Source organism: Pan troglodytes, chromosome 19 (assembly GCF_028858775.2).
Source record: "Pan troglodytes isolate AG18354 chromosome 19, NHGRI_mPanTro3-v2.0_pri, whole genome shotgun sequence".
In the NCBI taxonomy this organism is placed as follows: Eukaryota; Metazoa; Chordata; class Mammalia; order Primates; family Hominidae; genus Pan; species Pan troglodytes.
Genome location: NC_072417.2, coordinates 30914205 through 30936113, shown reverse-complemented (window position 1 = coordinate 30936113; position 21909 = coordinate 30914205). Strand labels below are relative to the sequence as shown.

General features: G+C 41.7%; 1 protein-coding gene across 1 annotated transcript in view; it reads left to right on the top strand.

Annotated features, from left to right (window-relative positions):
• AATF (apoptosis antagonizing transcription factor) overlaps nucleotides 1–21909 on the top strand; it is a 101990-nt gene continuing 80081 nt past the window's right edge. The window contains exons 1-4 of the mRNA XM_511427.9: nucleotides 1–352; nucleotides 1347–1538; nucleotides 4016–4426; nucleotides 4900–5037. Coding sequence (XP_511427.4) covers nucleotides 262–352; nucleotides 1347–1538; nucleotides 4016–4426; nucleotides 4900–5037 — 832 coding nt within the window. The 5' untranslated portion in view covers nucleotides 1–261. The remainder of the gene's footprint in view (nucleotides 353–1346; nucleotides 1539–4015; nucleotides 4427–4899; nucleotides 5038–21909) is intronic.

Genomic DNA, 21909 nt, shown 5'->3' with positions numbered 1-21909 from the left:
GCACGGCTCCAATCCCTTCAACCTTCTGCGCGCTTCCGCCTTCATGCTAGCAACGCCCGCAGTGACGCGCAGGCCCCGCCCCCTCCCGCGCGCCTCCCGGAAGTTGCCGGTCCAGAGCTGTAGGGTGGCCTCCGCGCGGTCTCTGGCGGAGTCGGGGAATCGGATCAAGGCGAGAGGATCCGGCAGGGAAGGAGCTTCGGAGCCGGGGGTTGGGCCGCACATTTACGTGCGCGAAGCGGAGTGGACCGGGAGCTGGTGACGATGGCGGGGCCGCAGCCCCTGGCGCTGCAACTGGAACAGTTGTTGAACCCGCGACCAAGCGAGGCGGACCCTGAAGCGGACCCCGAGGAAGGTGAGGCCGGACTGGGGCAGGCCACGTGCGGAGTGGTGGGCCAGGCCCTGTGGGGCCCGGGGGCGGCGTGGGAGGGGCGTGCGCGAGGCCGCCGGGCCTGCGCTCCTTCGCTTGGCGCAGAGGAACGTCGCCTCCCGCGAGGGTGGTCCCGGCCTCGGGAGGAGGGCTTCGGCTTCTTTTCACACGCCCTCGAAACTTGGTGCTCGGCTCGATGGGCGGAACAGATCGAGGGCTCAGGCCGAGAGGAGCTGGTCTTCAGGTTTACTTGCTCCAGGCCTGTTGGAGGGAGCCAGAGAGTCTGCTAGCAAGTTGGAAGTTAGCTTTGAGGATGCCCTTTCTGGTATTGCGTTAGAAAGGGGGAGTTAGTCGCATGTTTTTAATTCAGGTTGCCCTTCAAAACTAAGTTGGAGACTGATGGAAGGATTTTCTGGTGCTGTTTAAGTCTCTTGAAGTCTCAAGACACTTGTTCAGTGGCTGACGACTGAGACTCCTGTTCTGTAAGCTGATGTTCAGAGTCTAGCTGGGAGTAATCCCGCTTTAGACTTGAGTCAGAAGTGTGAGAAAGGGATAATAAGGAGGGATAAATGCGAGTGCTGAACCGTATCTTAGGAAGATCAGTTGAAGAAACCCGGGACTGTTTAGCCAGAATAAGCAAAGAAAACTCCCCAAAGAATGGGACAGAGTGAGGGGAGAACGTGATGACTGATTTAAGATATTGGAGCGACTGTCACACATTGAAGAGGAATTCAACTAGTTTGATAGGATCCAAGTCATAGAAATAGATCCCACTAGTAGATGCCGGGAGTCAACTTTCTGTTTAGAAACAGCAGTAAGACAGTGTTCTATTTTGGGAGAGAATGAATTTCCTATTCCTGGAAGTTGGTGGGGATTTCGTAAAGGACGTTCAACTATGAGATAAATGGGTCGACCAGGGTTCCCGTTAAAGTTTCTGCTAACCTGGAGATTCTGTTTACTTTTCCCTCTCCCCCGACAGCCACTGCTGCCAGGGTGATTGACAGGTTTGATGAAGGGGAAGATGGGGAAGGTGATTTCCTAGTAGTGGGTAGCATTAGAAAACTGGCATCAGCCTCCCTCTTGGACACAGACAGAAGGTATTGCGGCAAAACCACCTCTAGAAAAGCATGGAATGAAGACCATTGGGAGCAGACTCTGCCAGGATCGTCTGGTGAGTAGACATTTTTGAATGGAACTCTTCTCTTCCCTAATTTTCTCAGGGTTAAAATCCTCCGGTCACCCCCCATGATCTTTGCAAGAGTAGTCTGCGGATCTTTTTTTTGAGACAGAGTTTGGCTCTTGTTGCCCAGGCTGGAGTGTGATGGCGCCATCTCGGCTCACCGCAACCTCCACCTCTGGAGTTCAAGCGAGGCTCCTGCCTCAGCCTCCCGAGTAGCTGGGATTACAGGCATGCACCACCACGCCCGGCTAATTTTGTATTTTTAGTAGAGACGGAGTTTGTCCATGTTGGTCAGGCACCCCTATCTGTTATCTTAGGAGAGACCATTGATTTGGTATTAGAAAGGGTCTTAGAGGTTACTTCATTTCACTTCATAAGGAATCTAAAGCCCAGAGTGATTAAGTTGCTATACTCCTTATGTTCGGACTAATGGCTCACCCTACAATGGAGTGACAGAGAAGGCAGTGCATTTTGGCTACTGGAGAGGGTTATGAGCTGAAAAACCATTGTGTCTGATGAACATGTTACCCTTGAATTGTGACCCCTGACCTTTGGTTTTCCAGGACTTGCATTGAAGCACTGTGTGATATTAGTTATTTGTGAAACTCATTTTTTGCCATTCTAAAAAATCACATAATCCTTCTCTTCCCTGCAAAAGAGTTAGGAGTCTGTGCGCTTATAGTTTTAAAGAATTGTAAATTTCTCAGAGTGGAAGAAGGGGCTAGATATGGTGATTATTGGGAGAATGTCATTTGTTTTCCTTTAGAAAGGCCAGGGGTGTCATGTTGAGAATCCACAGATAATATAAAAGGAACTATCATTTAGGTTATGATATCTGTGATTTAGTCCTTGATGTAGTTCTGGGAGCTCCTGATAAGCTCATTTCATATTCTTTGCCTAGAGACTGATAAAGGGACCAATCATGAGACAAATATGATAATATTTGAGTTCTTACCATGCGTCAGGCACTGAGTTTAGCTCTATAATTTAAGTTCTAAGAGCCTGGGACACAGTAAGTCCTCAAAAAAAAAATTATAAAATTACCTGGAATTAGACAGATTTTTACAAAAAATTATCACCATTATCACTACATGTGTCACCTAATTTAATCCTCCCAATTGCGCAGGAAGTTATTACTACTTAGCCCCATTTTACAGATAAGGAAATTGAGGGGCAAATTGGTTACATAAGTTTGCTCAAGGTCATATAGTTAGTAAGTGGAAGAAACATGATTCAAGTGAAGGCTGTCTGACTCCAAGATGTACACTCTAGTAAACTCTGTATGAATGTTTCTTAATCTGAGAAATGGCGTACATTCAAAGAATTTAAATAATAATTTCTGTTTACTGTTTTGGCACTTAGTTTTTGTATTTATATTTTTGGCAGCTTTGTGTCTTAAGTTTATATATACCTTTTTAAAGAAGCGCTGAAGACCTGTCACGCTTTCCTAAAATCTTTATTTTATTGAAGAAAGTTTTTGGAAACTGGTCCCTCTATCTTAGAATCATACTTGAAACACATGGGGCTTTTATGTTCTACCATGGAACAGACTGGATAAACTGTAAAAACCTCTACATATCAGATGTTACTCTAAGCATAAGTCAAACAAAGAGCCTTAACTAGCACTCTGTCTACTATAGGATCAAGTTCAGAGTCCTCATGAAAGACGAGACCCTTCCTGATTAGTCTCATCTCCCATCACTTCCTTGTGCATCCTGCACTCCAGTGCGTTTTCCCTTCATTGTCTATGAGCTGTTGCCTTATGCTTCATAAGTAAAATTATAATGTCTCCTTCTCCACATGATACCATCCCCCACCTTTCCAGGAGAGTTAGGTGGTTCCATCTCCATACACTGTGTACTAATGACCTTGTAATATAATTATTGGCATGCATATCTACCACTCCCACCAGACCATGAACTCCTCCCAGCAAGTATTAAATTCTATTTGCCTTTTCTTAGCCCCTGGCTCATAATGAGTGCTTAATAAGTATTTAGTAAATAGGGCACACGGATGTGATAGATTGTACATTTTTTCAGATCAGGTTTGGGAAAACTGGTAATTCTCTAACACCAGTTGAAATCTTACTGTTCTTCAAGGGCCAGAGCAAATGCTAGCTCTTCCTTAGAGCTTAGCTTAAATTCACTTGCCCCACAGTTAAAATTTCTCACTCTTCTGGGTTATTGAAATTTTGTCAAAGCACTTCTGATTCTTCCTTGAGTTGTAATGTTGTGAGTCTGTCTTTCCCACTGGCTCCTTTTGTTAGGGTAGGACCCGTGTTCTATTCATCTTTGCTTCTCCCTTAGCATTTTGGAGATTGTAGATGTGTAATAAATATATTGTTGAATTGAGTGCAGTAAGAGATTTTCCCCCTGATGCCACAGTGCTTTAGTTGAAATGAAGTCTATGGCTTGGTATTTTCTCCAGGTAATACCCATTTTTCTCTTTCTTCCCTCTCTTCTTTGTAGATGAGGAAATATCTGATGAGGAAGGGTCTGGAGATGAAGATTCGGAGGGACTGGGTCTGGAGGAATATGATGAGGACGACCTGGGTGCTGCTGAGGAACAGGAGTGTGGTGATCACAGGGAGAGCAAGAAGAGCAGAAGCCACTCTGCAAAAACACCGGGCTTCAGTGTCCAGAGTATCAGTGACTTTGAGAAATTTACCAAGGGAATGGATGACCTTGGGAGCAGTGAGGAGGAGGAAGACGAAGAGAGTGGCATGGAAGAAGGGGATGACGCGGAAGACTCCCAGGGCGAGAGTGAGGAAGACAGGGCTGGAGATAGAAACAGTGAGGATGATGGTGTGGTGATGACCTTCTCTAGTGTCAAAGTTTCTGAGGAAGTGGAGAAAGGAAGAGCCGTGAAGAACCAGATAGGTTTGTACATGGTTTTGCTGATTGCCTGTTTTTCAAAGTATCTGCATTTGGTCTACTTTTCATTTGTTTGTTTTTGGCTATTCTCTATCTCCTGTGTCCTTTCAATTAGTTTGTGACATGCCCCACTTACCCAGAAGCCTAAAGCCCTATTCCTATATGCTTAGCCAGCCATTTCTGCACTGATCTGCTTAGCTGGTTCTGCTCTAGTACTTCCTGCAACTGGGGAAGATTGAAGAGAAGAGTGTTTTCTCCTCTCCTTGGGTTTTAGCATTCCCACTCTGCTGTAGCAAATACTTGCGTCATGGATACTGAATTTATTTTCTCTAATAGAGAATATTTGTTTCCATGGCATAAAACTGCTAAAGCTGTGGTGCTTAGAGACTGGTGTGGTTTCCTGTTCTTCCCCGCCCCTGCCACCTCACCCCCAGAATATTTTATTATTGAGGAATGGGATTCTCTTTTCTTCTTTTCAGCACTGTGGGACCAGCTCTTGGAAGGAAGGATCAAACTACAAAAAGCTCTGTTGACCACCAACCAACTTCCTCAACCAGATGTTTTCCCATTGTTCAAGGACAAAGGTGGCCCAGAATTTTCCAGCGCCCTGAAAAATAGTAAGAATACTTATGTCCTGTTGGAATACTTAGAACCACTTTGTCAAATGAAGACAGCTTTGATTGAAGTGGACTGGGAGCTTGAGCCATGTTTATTGTGCTTTCTTCTCATCTGCCCTTGCTCTCCCCTCCCCATCCCCCTTGGCTTTCCAAGTTGCTTTTTTTTTTTTTTTTTTTTTTGAGACAGAGTCTCGCTCTGTTGCTGAGTCTCAAGTACAGTGGCGCGATCACAGCTTACTGCAGCCTCGTCCTCCTGGGCTCAAGCAATCCTCCCACCTCAGTGATCCTCCCACCTTAGCCTTCCGAGTAACAGGGACCACAAGCGTGCACCACCCTGCCTGTAGAGAGGGATATTTTTTAGAGACAGAGTCTCACTGTGTTGTCCAGGCTGGTCTCAAACTCCTGGCCTCAAGCAATCCTCCCACCTTTGCTTCCCAAAGTGCTGGGATTACAGATGTGACCTACTGAGCCTGGCCCTGAGTTAATTCTTTAAAGCTCAGGGGACACTGGTTGAAAACCCACTGATGTAGAAAGGGAGAAAAAGAATGTCTAATTCAGCTCATTAAACTTGGTTGTATCATGTGTTTAAAAGATGCTTCCTATGTTTGAGAGGTTTTTAGAACAGTGTGCTAAGATGATCTTATTTATATCTTTCTTTGAGTGGCATAGAGTGAGGAAAGATGATATGCCGAGGGAGAAACACATTTTAGAGGAGAATTACTGAGCTGTAAAGAATTCTAGAAGAGGAAAAGGAATTGAGAGACTATTTGGTTCCCAATGTCTTCATTTTACACATGAGAGAATTAAGACCCAGAATGACTTGCCCAAAGTTGCAGAGCTTATTTGTGTATGGCGGAGATGAGGCTCCAACTTTTCTACCTTATGATGTAGGAATCTTCCCTCTGCACCACACTGCCTCCTGTGTGCTGCTTGCTTGTGTGCCCAGTGGCACTGAAGGACTGGGGCAGAGGGAGATTTAGGGTGAGTGCGCTGTGTTTGGGATCTGTATATATCTATATCTAGATATTCAGAGTCCTCATGAAAGAGATATCTATATCCATAGATAGAGATATATATGTATAGATTATCTATCTATCTATCTATCTATCTATCTATCTATCTATATATATATTTGGGAGGCCTTGGCCTCCCAAAGTGTTGGGATTACAGGCATGAGCCTCTGCGCTCAGCTGGGATCAATATGTCTTACTTGCATGCTGAGACTTCATGTTTTCATTTGCTCTTTAAAACTTATTTTTTTAGTATCATGGAGTTAGAGTTGGAAGGGACCTGAGGAGGATATCTAATTTGGCATCTGCCTGTAGGTAGAACCGCCTTAAGCCATTCAAGATCAATGTGTAGGATTTCCCAGGTAGGGAGTTCAGTGAACGTTTCTTGTAGGTGAATACCTGATGTCATTAGGAATGGCTTCCTAGAGTCCAGTTTTTGGGTTTTGTGTCCTGCCACACTTGAAGTCTGCTTATTCCCCTGTGGGAAGTCTGGGCAGTCCTTCACAGGAACCTTATGTGTCCTGTGTGGGTGAGGTGGGCCATTTATATCCCCACCCCTGTCTTTGCCTCCTTTCTCTCTCAAATAGATGACAGATTGATGGTTTTCAAGTTTTTTGAGATTTTTGGAGCACTTCTCTGCTATTTTTAGTGTCCTAGTACCCTAATTCCTGGTATGCCTTTGGAATGAGACCTAGACTGCTCTAGATTAAATGTTTTAAATGTTTCACGATAAGGCCTGTTGTCATTTTGTTACTCATTATTCTTTTTGCTTGAGCCTTTTTCATTTTAAAAAATTCATATTTAAATATAGATATTTTAGGGGTTAGTCAGTGTCCAGTATAATGGACACATATTCTTGGATACGATTTAATTTCTTTTTGTTATGAGACAGGGTCTTGCTGTGTTGCCCAGGCTGGAGTGCAGTAGCGTGATCGTAGCTCGTTGCAGCTTCGAACTCTTGGGTTCAAGTGATCTTCCCGCCTCGGCCTCCTGAGTAGCTGGTACTACAGGCATGAGCCACCATGCCCGACTAATTTTTTCTTTTTTTGTGGAAATAGGGTCTCACTATGTTGACCAGACCGGTCTCAAAACTCCTGGTTTCAAATGATCCTTCCGTGTCAGCCTCCCCAAAATGCTGGGATTACAGGTGTGAGCCACCATACTCAACCCATTTAGTGTCTTTAATCACTGAAGTGTTATTTAACTTTTATTTTGTTCTGATCTTTTTACTCTTTTTTGTACTTAACCAATTGCCTTTACCTCATTGATGAACCTCAATTAATCTGACAGCATCTATTAATCTGACAGGGTGGGTTGCGGTGGAGGAGGGAGAAGAAAGGAAGTTTGGTATCACATATTCTAAGGTGGGAGGGTAGGGAGTTTTCAAGTAATGAGAATTTCTGTGCATTTGAAGAGTAGCTAGTTTTTCTTGTGGCAATATGACATAATATGTTGTATACTCCCCTGTCTTGATAAACAGACTTTAAGAAAAAAATTCTTGGCCGGGTGCAGTGGCTCACGCCTGTAATGCCAGCACTTTGGGAGGCCGAGGTGGGCTGATCACCTGAGGTCAGAAGTTTGAGCCCAGCCTGGCCAATGTGGTGAAACCCCGTCTCTACTAAAAATACAAAAATTAGCCAAGTGTGGTGGCAGGTGCCTGTAATCTCAGCTACTTGGGAGGCTGAGGCAGGAGAATTGCTTGAACCTGTGAGGCGGAGGCTGCAGTGAGCCAAGATTGTGCCATTGCACTCCAGCCTGGGCAACAAGAGTGAAACTCCGTCTCAAAAAAAAAAAAGTTCTTGGCCGGGCACGGTGGCTCCCGCTTATAATCCCAGCACTTTGGGAGGCTGAGGCAGGCGGATCACTTTAGGTCAAGAGTTTGAGACCAGCCTAGGCAACGTGGTGAAATCCCATCTTTAATAAAAATAAAAATATTAGCCAGGTATGGTGGTGCACACTTGTAGTCCCAGCTACTTGGGAGGTTGAGGCAGGAGAATCACTTGAACCCGGGAGCAAAGGTTGTAGTGAGCTGAGATCGTGCCAGTGCACTCTAGCCTGAGCGACAAGAGCGAAACTGTCCCCCCGAAAAAAAAAAAAGAGAGAGAGAAAATTCTTGAGCACATTACTCTGGATGACCAATTTATTACTGTGCTGTATAGCTGGTGTGGAACATAGGCTGAATTTGTACCAACCCCAGAACAACCACTGGAACTTATTGTCTTTAATTAAATCTCTTTTCAATTTGCTTGGTCTTACAGAGTAGTTGAAGTCAGACCGGCTTGGTTTAGATTTCATCTCAGCAATGGATTAGCCATGTGACCTTGGGCAAGTTACTTAACTTCACAGTAAAATGGGGATAATATGGTTGTGAGGATTAAAGGACATAATCAATAGAAAGCATTAGCACAGTGTCTGGCACACATCTCACCATGAATTTTAGGTACTAATATTATCTTTTTCTGCTCAAAGAGGCATTTGGCAGTGTTCGACCATGTGAGCAATCACTCAATAGTTATCAGTGTAACTGAGCCTCACTAGTCTTCAGTGTTTTTTACTTTTTTATTAGTATTTGGATTCTTTATATAATTTAAATTAACTAATTGTTCTGGAAAGTGTTATAGTTTACCAATACTTACAATGCAGTGTTGGCCTCTTACGACGCTATGGAAAGATGGCTACAGATTTCCTTATTGCTATACCCAGCTACTACCTCCTTGAAGCGTTTAACTTTTCCTTGAAATACTTTTCTTTGGCTTGGTGACACTACCTGTGCTGTTTGGGTTCTCCTACCTTTCTGATCTCTTCTCTGGTTCCTTTTGTATCCTCTCAATGTAAATTTCATTCCATTTAGAATCCTGTCCTCAGGTTGCGTTTTCTCAATATAGTCTCTCCTTGGCACTGTCACTTACTCTGATAACCCTAACTATTGCCTCTAAAATAACAGACTTCCAGCTGTATTCTAGCTCCAGTAAACTCCTGAGTACCATGCCTTTGTAGCTTCAGCACCCTAAACTCTACTTTTCAGAAACTAAATGAATATCTCCTTCCTCTCCACACGCCACCCCAAACACGTAAACTTAGTCCCCAGTCACCTTGGTGTTACATGTTGGTAATTTAAACTTGAACTGTGGAAGTGATTTCAAAGACATCGTCTGATATTTTAGTGGCTGCGTAAGTGGTAAGTCATGGAGTAATCTTAACAAAATTAAGGGATTTTCTGTGCACAAAACCATTTCTCTAAAAGGGTTTGCTTTTTCTCTCTTTCTTTTTTTTCTTTTTTTTTTTTTGAGATGGAGTCTCTCTCTGTCACCCAGGCTGGAGTGCAGTGGTGTGATCTCAACTCACTGCAACTTCTGCCTCCCAGGTTCAAGCGATTCTCCTGTCTCTGCCTCCTGGGTAGCTGGGACTACAGGTGCATGCCACCACACCCGGCTAATTTTTGTAATTTTTTTTAGTAGAGATGGGGTTTCACCATATTAGCCAGGCTGGTCCTAAACTCCTGATCTCGTGATCCACCCACCTTGGCCTCTCAAAGTGCTGGGCTTACAGGTATGAGCCACCGCGCCTGGCCTTCTCTCTTTTAGAATTTCTACTGTATTAGGAAATACATCTTTTATGTTGGTGGCAATGATATGTAAGGAAGAAGGGAAGTTACTTAAGGAAGTCTCACCATGAGTTATTTAAAACTTTTCATTATGGGATATATCAAACTTATAAAAAAGTAGAGAAATAGCACAGTGAAACCCCACATGCCTTCACCAGCTTAAGCAATAATCAATTCATGGTCAATCTTATTTCATCTGTAGCTGTACCAACTCTGCTCACCTTCTGGATTATTTTGAAGCAAATAATACACATTCTCTCATCAGTAAAATTTTCAGCATGTATGTTCAAAAGATAAGGATTTTAAAAAAATTATACCATAATCTCATGTGAAAACATTAACAGTAATTTCTTAATAAACATAACTGGCCTGGCGTGGTGGCTCATGCCTGTAATCCTAGCACTTTGGGAGGCCAAGGCAGGTGGATCACCTGAGGTCAGGAGTTCGAGGCCAACCTGACCAACATTGTGAAACCCCGTCTCTACTGAAAATACAAAAAATTAGCTGGGTGTGGTGGCGGGCACCTGTAATTCCAGCTATTCAGGAGGCCAAACAGGAAAATCTCTTAAACTCGGGAGGTGGAGGTCGCAGTGAGGCGAGATTGCGCCACTGCACTCCAGCCTGGGCAACAAGAGCAAAACTCCGTCTCAAAAAAAAAAACAAACATACAGACTGGGTGTGGTGGCTCATGCCTGTGATCCCAGCACTTTGGGAGGCCAAGGTGGGCAGATCACCTGAGGTCCGGAGTTCAAGACCAGCCTGGCCAACATAATGAAACACCGTCTCTACAAAAGTACAAAAATTAGCCAGGCATGATGGTGGGTTCCTGTAATCCCATCTACTCAGGAGGCTGAGGTGGGAGAATTGCTTGAACCCAGGAGGCAGAGGTTACAGTGAGCAGAGATCATGCCATTGCACTCCAGCCTGGGTGACAGAGCGAGAGTCTGTCTCAAGAAAACAAACAAACCAACAAACAAAAAACATGACTGATTTGGAAGGGTGGGAAAATTGTAAGTAAATGTCTTTTTTGTTTTTTTTCTTTTCTTTAAGGCAAAAGGTCCTAGAGAGTATTTCTGTAACGGGTACTCTACTGTCTTTTTCAGAGTTTGCTCTATAGCTTTAAATGAAGTGATTAAAGGAAAGCTAAACTTCAGTCATAATAAGTTGACCTTTTAGTGCAATGCATGTTATTAATGTATTTAATGAGATGCATTACAAACTGCAGTGAGCACCATGTTGCATTACAGGTCTAAAATGCAATATCATTAAAGACCTTTAATAGAAACAATGGTTGTCATTTTGATATTTCCGCAAGCAAAACATCCAAGAACACAGCATAATGTAATATAAATACAGAGGAAGTATTAAGATTTTTTACTTTCCTAAGAGTATGAAAACAAATTTCACTATTAATAAATTATATTTTGTTTGCACCCTGTTATCTTCCCATTTCATACTTACACTCTCATATCTTTGTGGTCCTTGCCCAAAAGCCCCAATTATTTTGACTTGACTAGACTAAAATTTTTTTTCCCCCCGAGATGGAGTCTTGCTCTGTCGCCCAGGCTGGAGTGCAGTGGTGCGACCATGGCTCACTGCAACCTCCGCCTCCCAGGTTTAAGTGATTCTCCTGCCTCAGCCTCCGGAATAGCAGGGAGTACAGGCATGCAGCACCACGCCCAGCTAATTTTTGTATTTTTAGTAGAGACGAGGTTTCACCATATTGGCCAGGCTGGTCTTGAACTCCTGACCTCAAGATCCGCCCGCCTCGGCCTCCCAAGTGCTGGGATTACAGGCATGAGCCACTGCACCCGGCTAGACTAAAATTTTTAATGGTAATTTGTCCTCAGCAATAATAGATACCTTAAATAATAATGTTTTAAATTTTGCGTAAGCTGTGGGAAATCATGGAGTCTTGATAATGTTTTGTTTTTAAAGTTTTACTTATTTTTAAGTAGGCAGTACATTCACATAGTTCAAAATTCAAAAATACTAAAGACTATATATACAGTGATAATCCTGTACCCCTGCCGCCCAGTACCCTGTCCCACAGGCAACCAATTTTATCACTGAAATCCCCCCCTTTTAAATTACTTAGTTGCCTTGGGTGACAAATCCATAAACGATTATTTCGGAGTTCTCTCAGTTAACACTTTATGGGTTCTTGGCAAAGTTCTCACAATGTTCTGTAGAACCTTGAAATATTTTTAATTACTTGGGATGGGTTTAAGTATTGCTTGGGATAAAGGCACTTGCAACCCCTCTAATTGTAACATTGTGTAGGCTTAAGGACCCTTATTGCTGCAGACTTCATCTAGCCAAGATGATGTGAGTAAGATTGATCTTTTTGCTTCAGCTGATGGCTATCATTTTTTAAAATAGCTTCAGTGTTCTAATTATAAAAGTATGTCATGCTTATTTCAAAGATCGGAAAATACATAGAAGCACAAAGAAGAAAATAAGGATTAGCTGTAATCCTACTGCCCAGAGATAACCATAGTTGTCATTTTGATGAATATCCTTCCAGACCTTTTCGCGTGCACACACACACACACCACACACTTTTTAAAACAAAAAATGGAATCATATAAGTATGTACTATTTTCAAGCTTATTTTTCCTACTTAATATTTCATGTCAGTATATTTAGATGTACATCAGCATTTTTAGGAGTTAAAGTATTCCTTTTTATAGATTTACTGCAATTTAGTTAACCAATCTGTATTGATGGGTGCTTAGGTTTATTCTAGCTTTTCACTTGTATAAAACATGCTTTAATAAACATCCTTGTACATACATATTTGTGCAGTTTGTCTAAAAATAGCACTGTCCAGTAGAAATATAATGCAAGCCACATGTAATTTAAAATTTTTTAATAACCACATTTTAAAAAAGAAACAGTTAAAATTAATTTTAGACATATTGAACCCAATATATCAAAGATATTATAATTTCAATATGTGATCAATATAAAAATCTTAATGAGATATTTTACATTCCTTTTTTCATGTTAAGTCTTTGAAATCCAGAGTATATTCTATAATCACAGTTCATCTCAATTGGGACTAGACACATTTTGAGTGCTTAGTAGCCACGTGTAGCTAGTGGATACTGTATCATATTGCCCAGATCTATATTCCCTGGAAATGTAGTTGCTGGGACAAAGGACTTGTACGTTGATTTTTTTTTTTTTGGAGACAGAGTTTTCACTCTTATCGCCCAGGCTGGAGTGCAATGGCAGGATCTTGGCTCACTGCAACCTCTGCCCCCCGGGTTTAAGCAATTCTCCTGCCTCAGCCTCCTGAGTAGCTGGGATTACAGGCATCCACCACCGTGCCTGGCTAATTTTTGTGTTTTTGGTAGAGACTGGGTTTCACTGTGTTGGCCAGGCTGGTTTTGAACTCCTGACCTCAGGTAATCTGCCTGTCTCAGCCTCCCAAAGTGCTGGGATTACAGGCGTGAGCCACGGGGCTGGGCCTTGTACATTGTTTTTTTAAAAAGCCTTTTGGAATATATTGCCTAACTAGCCCCTGGAAGAATTGTAACAATTTAAATTCTCATCTGTAACAGTTGTTTTCCTACACTCCTGCCTCCACTAGGTATTATTGATCTTCTTTTTGCTAAACTGTAGGTGGGAAATGAAGGCAATCATTTCTTGATAAGTTTCTGTTTGATATTTACATAATACCTGTTAGCACTGAAATAACATATGCAGTGTTTTATCTATTTATTAGAGAGTGAGTTCTGTGTAGGAAGACTTTTTGTCCCTTTTGAGCTACTACTGTGTCCAACTTAGTTAATTAGGCATTTATATAATGTAGAGAGTAAAGCTGGATCACAGAGCAAGAACTTTTCCAAAGTCACCAAGTGGTGGAATGAGGAGGGGAGTGTCAGATTCTTATGCACTGATTCTACCTACCCTAAGAGTATAAGCCCTAAATGGGTCACAGACCTGTGTGAGCTAAGGGCAGCTTAAAAACTACTGATACCAATCTAGCTAGAAAATGCATTTCACTGTTTTGGGGTTGGGTTTCTTAGGAGTGAGAGTTGTCTTCAGCATCAGAAACAATTTTTTTTTTTTTTTTACTGCTCCATAGACAGAGCAGGGCTATCCCATAGGCAGAGTGACCCAGAGTAGCTCAGAAAAATAATTTTTAATAGTAATGAGTTAGATAAGAAAGTAGCCCTGACTTGGAGTAGCTAGTAGCTCCCTAGTAGGATCACTGTGTCACTATATTCATGGTGAAGTTGTACATATCATTGCACAATGGAACCTCTTTATATGTACATTTAATTAACTCAAACATAACTATATGTGCCTGGCCAAAAGAAAAAGAGGGAGAGGCTGGGCACTGTGGCTCATGCCTGTAATCCCAGTACTTTGGGAGGCCGAGGCAGGCGAATCACCTGAGGTCAGGAGTTCGAGACCAGTTCAACATGGTGAAATCCCCTCTCTATTAAAAATACAAAAAATGAGCTGGGAGTGGTGGCGGATGCTTGTAATCCCAGCTACTTGGGAGTCTGAGGCAGGAGAATCGCTTGAACCCGGGAGGTGGAGATTGCAGTGAGCCAAGATCGCACCATTGCACTCCAGCCTGACAAGAGCAAAACTCCGTCTCAAACAAAACAAAACAAAACAAAAACCAAGGAGAGAGAAACTGTTTATATAGTGCCAATAATTCTGCCTGCCACTTTATTCAGTGAGCGTAGGGTATGAATGAGATGGCAGGCGGATTCTTTTATTGCCTTGGTTATTTTTTGTTCTTGGGTACCTCTTTAGTGAGCATCGATCAACAGAATATCAACCTAGTGCTTAAAGTTACAGCATGCAGTCTTTGTACAGGACGGTCCCTAAATTGAATCATCTGTGTTTAATTGACAAAGTGCTGTATAGGCTAATGTTCGAGGGGAAAGACTGGCTGTGTTGAACTTATTGAAAGATAGCACAATGCCACACGTTATGTACAATATAAGGGATTTTCAAAGTGGTTTTGTCAAAACTTGATTTTTTGCTTTATGCTGAGACTTTAGAACCCAACTGCTGCATAAGATCATACTCTATTGTTTATGTCTTAAAACCTGTTCTTAAATTGTTTTTTTAAAATCACACAGGAGTAAGATAAATATACAGAAGCCTTCAGGAAGACAGTACTCCTTTGACTGACATTCAGTCTCATTTTATTTGTTTTACTTCTGTAACTTTAGATAATTTGTTTATATCTCTGTCTTGATTTATTTATTCTCTGATATGAAAGGTGAGACTGCTGCTAATGGAAGTAAGATGGGGATTGAGAACTGACTTATCTAGCAACATGGTGGGCATCCTTGACCTTGATGGAGTTTGGCAGGCTAGTAGACTTACAGGCTTGACTGGAATGGGTTTAAGAGAGAATGGAGTGGCTGGGCACAGTGGCTCACGCCTGTAACCCTAGCACTTTGGGAGGCCAAGATGGGCAGATCACTTGAGCCCAGGAGTTCAGGACCAGCCTGGGCAACACAGTGAGACCCTGTCTCAATTTTTAAAAATTAATTTTTAAAAAGAAACAAAAAAAAGAGAATGGGGAAAATGAAATAGCAAAGTATAGGCAACTCTTTGAAGGGTTGTTGCTTTAAAGGGGAGCAGAGAAATGGGGCATTGGATGGTGAAGGATGTGGTCAAGAGAGGGGTGTTTTGCTTGTTTTTTTTTTTTTTAAGGTGAAATATCAGCATGTTTGTATGTTGATAGGAGTGACCCAGCAGAGAGGGGGAAATTGATGATGCAGGAGAGGGGGACATCTGTTGTCACAGTGTCCTATAGTGGGTGAGTGGGGATGGAGTGGAGATGGGCCAGTGCACAGGAGTGCCTTAGATAGCAATGTGGACCATCTCATGGTGGCGGGTGCCTGTAATCCTAGCTACTCAGGAGGCTGAGGTAGGAAAATCACCTGAACCCAGAAGGCGGAGGTTGCCGTGGGCCAAGATTGCGCCACCGCACTCCAGCCTGGGTGAAAGAGCAAGACTGTTTTTAAAACAAAACAAAACAGAAAAACCAATAAACTGCATTTACAGTGTATTACCATGTAAATAAGGTAGACTACTAGGACAGGGAAGAATTGGAAAATTGTGTTTTCTTCCCTGTTTTTTCAGTCATGGCTCCTAGGCCACTCAAAGGAGAATATTCCTAGTTTAGTTCAAGTTTTTAGTTGCTCTCCATTACCTGCTTAAAATCATGCTATTTTCAGTTCGCTTCCTATTTATTTATTTTTTCCCTTTTGCCCCCCTCCCCCGCCACCGTAGCTCAGTTTTATCATCTCAGTCCTTTTTTTCCTAAACTTTACATCATGCCATCTCTTGTGTTAAATTTTCCATTTTGAGCTGGTTGTTCTCTAGGAGTAGTGCACAGCTGTGCTCTTGGGCCTTTCATTGCTCTTCTGGGGAGAGCTACCGCTTTCGGGTTTTCAGGCTCTCTTTTGTTATCTCAGTTTACTGTCAGTTTGCTGCCAAACACGCATCCAGAGTAAGTTATCTGAGTTCTTGTAGGTTTGAAAATACTGTGCCCTCATTCCTCATTGATGTATTCTTGTTTGATTGGGTAGACCTTTCTAGATTGAAAATTACTTTCCCTCAGAATTAGAAAGTATTGCCTGTTACTGGTTTCCTCTTGCTGCTGTAACAAATTACCGCAAGCTTGGTGACTTAACAGCACACATTGATTATCATATCGTTCTGGAGGTCAAAGTCCTAAAATCAAGGTGTCAGCAGGGCTTTGTTCCTGGAGGCTCTAGGGGAGAAATCTGTTTGCTTGCCTTTTCCAGCTTTTATAGGCGGCCGCATTCTTTGCTCATGGTCCTCTTCCATCTTTAAAACCAGCATTTCCATCTCTCCAACCTCTCCTTTCCTGACTCTGACCCTATTGCCTTCCTCTTATAAGGACCCTTGAGATCACATTGGACCACCTGGCTTATCCAGGATAATCTCAAGATCCTTAATTATATCTGCAAAGTCCTTTTGACTTTTTAATATGTTACCGACAAAGCCACATTCACATGTTCTGGGGTTTAGGATGTAGATATCTTTGGGGGACCATTATTCAGCCTACTATGTGCCTTATTGTCTTCTACCATCCCAGTGTTTTCCAGTGACAAGGTATGAATCTCATTCCTTTGTAGATGACTTATTTTTGCTCTCTGGACATGTTTGAGATCTTCTCTTCATTATTTTTTTGTGTATTTTTATTTTTTATTGAGAGAGGGCCTTCATCTCTTGCCCACACTGGAGTGTGGTGGTGCAATCATGGCTCACTGCAGCCTCGAACTCCTGGGCTCAAGTGACCCTCCCACTTCAGCCTCCCAAGTAGCTGGGCCTCAGGTGCGTGCCACCACGTCCAGCTAATTTTTTTCTTTTTTCTTTTTTATAGAGATGGGGTCTTGCAGTCTTCCCCAGGCTGTCTTTATTCTGGATTTTCTGAAATTGCCTGAAGAGATGTCTAAGTATGGGTCATTTTTTATTTATTATGCTAAACATTTACCTTAGTAAGTATGAAGACTGGGGTCCTTCAGTTTTGGGAAAATCTTTTCTAATATTTCTTTAATAATTTTCTTCCTTCCATTTTCTCTGTTCTCCTAGATTTTAAGCCTGAATTAGTGTTGTGTCTCTTATGTGTTATTTAACATTTTCCATCTTTTTGTGATTTTACCATGTTTATGTTCCGAAAGATTTTTGAAGCTGATTTCCAGATTTTTTTTAAAAAAATCAATTTTTTAAATTGTTATTTTTAAGCTGCTAAGTTCATATTTTATTTTATTGTAAGACAGGGTCTTGCTGTGTTGCCCAGGCTGGAGTGTAGTGATGTGATCATAACTCACTGCAGGCTCAAACTCCTGGGCTCAAGTGATGCTCCTGCCTCAGCCTCCCAAGTAGCTGGGACTACATGTGTGTGCCACTGTGCCTGGCTAATTTAAACAAAATTTCTGGTAGAGATGAGGTCTCACTGTGTTGCCCAAGCTGGTCTTGAGCTCCTGGGCTCAAGTGATCCTCCCACCTCAGCCTCCCAAAATGCTGGGATTACAGGTGTGAACCGCCATGCCCACCCTGAAGTTTTCATTTTAAATCATATTTTTAATCTTTAAGGGGTCTTTTGATTCCTGAGTGTTCCTTTTCTGTATAATTAATGAGTATATTATGTAAATTTAAAGTTTTGTTGTTGTTGTTGTAAAGTCATTTTAATTCCTGGAATTGTTCCTGTCTCAACCAGATTTTTTGTTTATCTTGGACATTTTCCTTTCTTGGCAGGGGAGGGGAGGAGGTAGAGATGGGGTTGCCCACCATGTTGCCCAGGCTGATCTCAAACTCCTGGCCTCAAGTGATCCTCCTGCCCTGGCCTCCCAAAGTGCTGGGATTACAGGCATGAGCCACTGTGCCCTCATTTTAAAATTCATATCCAATACCTATATACAATTTAAAGAGTCAGATAATTCTAGGAAGCTTGTTATGAAAACCAGTAGTCTGCTGCTTGGGTGTATCACTTCTGTGCCATAACCCTTTCTCCTGAAGCAACAATTTTAAGTTATTTTGTTATATCTTTTTTTGTTTTTTGTTTTGAATCCATGGGTTTCTCTAATTAACATGGTTTGTTTCTACTTGACTTTTCAGTTTTAGGCATTACCTGTTGACTCCCCTTTATAAAAATGAAGATTTAGCTCTTATTCCTACTACACTCATGCATACTTTCTGGTTATGTTATTAATTTGTCCCTTTGTAGTTATATTGTAGTTTGGTTAGATCAGTGTTCAGTATTTACATTATTATGTCTATAAACACTTTTCACAGCTGAGCCATGTAATAAATATACTATGATTATTTTCCTTTCCCACACATTGTTTTGTTTTCTAGAGTTGATTGTTACATTTTTGTTTGAGTTTTCTGTGTAGTAATTCAAGCCCAAACTTTTCTCCAGTTAGCTAAATCTCTTCTCAAGTCTAAAGTTGCATCAAATATTGTGCCAGTTGATGTTCCTTAAGTCTCTCCCAGAGCTTTTCGACCTGCTCTCATCTGGCCTGTTCACCTTCTCAGGTGTCCAGCTGTCATGCTGGGATGTGCCTTCACCATCATCCTGGGTGTTACCTTAGCTTCTTGCTTCTGTGGATCTCCTATTCCAGAGTCTTTCTTGGCTACTTCCAATTTTTGTTGCACATCCTCTCATAGCTTGCTGAGAAGGGGTGTGTGGGAGGTAAATTTTTTTAGACTTCAGTTGTCTTAAAATACCTTTATTCTATCATCACAATTGATGGTTTGTATATAGAATTCTATAGAATGTTACATTGTATTTCAGCTTCTAAAGTTGCAATTGGTAAGTCAGAAGCTGTTCTGATTCCAGACCTTGCCTTTTTTTTTTTTTTTTTCTTTCTTTTTGGAAACTGCAGACTTTTCTTTGTCCACAGAATTCTGAAATTTCATAATGATGCACCGTAGCGTAGATCTGTTTTTGTCTGTTGTCTGGAGCACTTGGAGGGCCTTTTCAATCTAGAAATTCATATCTTTCAGTCCTGGAAAATCCTCTTGAAATTATTTTGTTTTTTACTATCTCCCCTGTGTTTCCTTTCTCTCTGTCCTCTCTCTTTCTGGAAGGCCTATTACTTGGCATCAGACTGTTTCTGTGATTCTTTTTCTCTTCAATTTTTCATCCCTCCCTCTCTCTTCTAAGACATTTCCTCAGCTTTATTTTCAGTACTTTCTATTGAGTTTTTAAATTTTTCTTCTATTTTTTTCTTTTTTCTTTTTCTTTCTTTTTTTTTTTTTTTTTTTTTTTGAGATAGGCTCTCACTTTGTCACCCAGGCTTGATCTTGATCTCGGCTCACTGCAGCCTTGGCCTCCTGGGCTCAAGCAATCCACCTGCATCAGCCCCACAAGTAGCTGGGACTACAGGTGCACGCCACCACGCCTAACTAATTCTTTGTAGTTTTTGTAGAGATGAGGTTTTGCTGTGTTGGCCAGGCTTGTCTTAAATTCCTGAGCTTAGGTGATCTACCTGCCTTGGCTTCTCAAAGCACTGGGATTATAGGCGTAAGCTACCGTGCATGGCCTCTTCTATCATATTTTTATTTTATTTTATTTTATTTATTGTTTGGGTTTTTTTCTTTTTTCAAGAGAAGGTCCCACTCTGTCACCTAGACCGGAGTACAGTGGTGTGATCATAGCTCACTGCAGCCTCAGACTCCTGGGCTCGGGTTATCTTCCTGCCTTAGCCTCCTGAGTAGCTAGGACTGCAGGTGCATGCCATCCCATCTGGCTATTTTTTATTTTTAGTAGAGATGAGGTCTTGCTGTGTTGCCCAGGCTGGTCTTGAACTCCTGGCTTCGAGTGATCAAGCGATCCTTCTGCCTCAGCCTCCCAAAGCGGTGACATTACAGATGTGAACCCTAGTGCCTGGCCTATGTATTTTTGTATGTGTTCTTCCTGCATAGTCTGTTTCCTCTAAGCTGCTTTTTTTTTTTTTTTTTTTTTTTTGCTTTTGCTTTAACTCCTGTGTAACATGTTACATGTTTTTCTTGGATTTTTGGTGATCCTCTGCGGTCTCTGTTGATTTTTAAGTGTATCATACCAAAAAGTTGATTGGGAACTTTGTATGTTGGATGGGGCTTTTTGTCTATGGTTTCCATTGTAAAGCAATCTATCTGCACCATTTTGGAAGAACTCCCAATGGCAGTGTCTTTAGATCTTTGCTCTTTATGAGATCAAAATCTAGAGGACTTCCAGTTTCCTGCCTGGTGGCCAACATTCTAGGAGGTGGGTAGACTTGGGGATCTAGGCATTCAGTCTGTAAACTTCAGCTTAGTCCCCCTGTTTTCAATATTATGCCTTTGCCCTCAACTATGATCTGGAATCTCCCTGTCCAGAGACCTCTCTTTAGCTCTCTTCAAGGATAAACCTCTAAATTTTGTCCAAATAAGAAGATATGATATTTTAACTGCTCCACTTGTTTTTAGGCCTGCTTTGATCTCCTTTTCTAGAGGTGCTGGGCACTGCCAGTTCCTGAATCCTCTGCATTCTTTTTCTGGACTGTAAGTGAGGTTGCATCTGATTCTTCATTGCTAGCACCCCAGTCATCTTGCTTAGGTTAGCTAAGTCAGTTATTATTTGTCCATTTGCTTTTTCAAAAACTGGTTTGTTGAGATATAATTGACATAATAAATTGCCCATATGTCCAGTGTGTAATTTGACATTTATATACACTCGGGAAACCATCACCAGTCAAGATAATGAACATATTCCTCATCCCCAGAAGTTTCCTCAGCCTCTTTATAATCTTTCCCTCCTGGCCTTCCCTGTTTGTCCCTAGGCAACCACTAAATCTGCTGTCACTATGGGTTAGTTTGCATTTTCTAGAAATCTATATAAGTGGAATTATACAGTTTGTATCCTTTTTAGTCTGGCTTTTGCTCAGCATAATTATTTTGAGCATCCTCCATATTTTTTCATGTGTCAGTAGTTCATTGCCTTTTGTTGCTGAGTAGTATCCCATTGTATGGATATACCACAATTTGTTTTGTTTCCAGTTTTTGGCTATTACAAATAAATCTGCTACAAACATTTGTACAGATGTTTTTATATGGACATAGACTTTCATTTCTCTTGGGTAGCTAAGAATAGAATGGCTGAGTCGCATGGTAAATGCATGTTTAACTTCGGAAACTGCCAAGCTATTTTCCAAAGTGATTATACCATTTTGCAGTCCCACCAGCAGTGTATGAGATTTCTAGTTGCTCCACTTCCTCATAACATTTGGTATGTTCTTAATTTTAAACATTCTAATAATTGTATAGGTAGGTTACAGAACTGAGTTGCTATCCTGTCTCTCATTCTTTGCCTTTCTTTTGTGGGTTTACTCCTTTTAAAAGTTACTTTTTAAAAAAGTTGCCTTAATCAGTGGAATAGAATAGAGAGTTCTGAAACAAATTCATACAAATAATGGGCAGTTGACTTTTAAAGGTGCAAAGTCAAGTCAGTCAAGTCAGTGGAGAATGGATAGTTTCTTTTTTTTTTTTTTTTTTAAGAGACAGCGTCTTCCTCTTTTGTGGAGGCTGAAATGCAGTGACGATCATGGCTCACTGCAGCACTGAGCTCCTGGCTCATGCAGTCTTCCCACCCTAACCTCCTGAGTAGCTGGGACTGCAGGTGTATGCCATCATGGCCTGCTAAATTTTCTTTATTTTTCTTAGAGATGAGGTCTTGTTACGTTTCCCAGGCTGGTCTCGAACTCCTGCCCTCCTGCCTCGGCC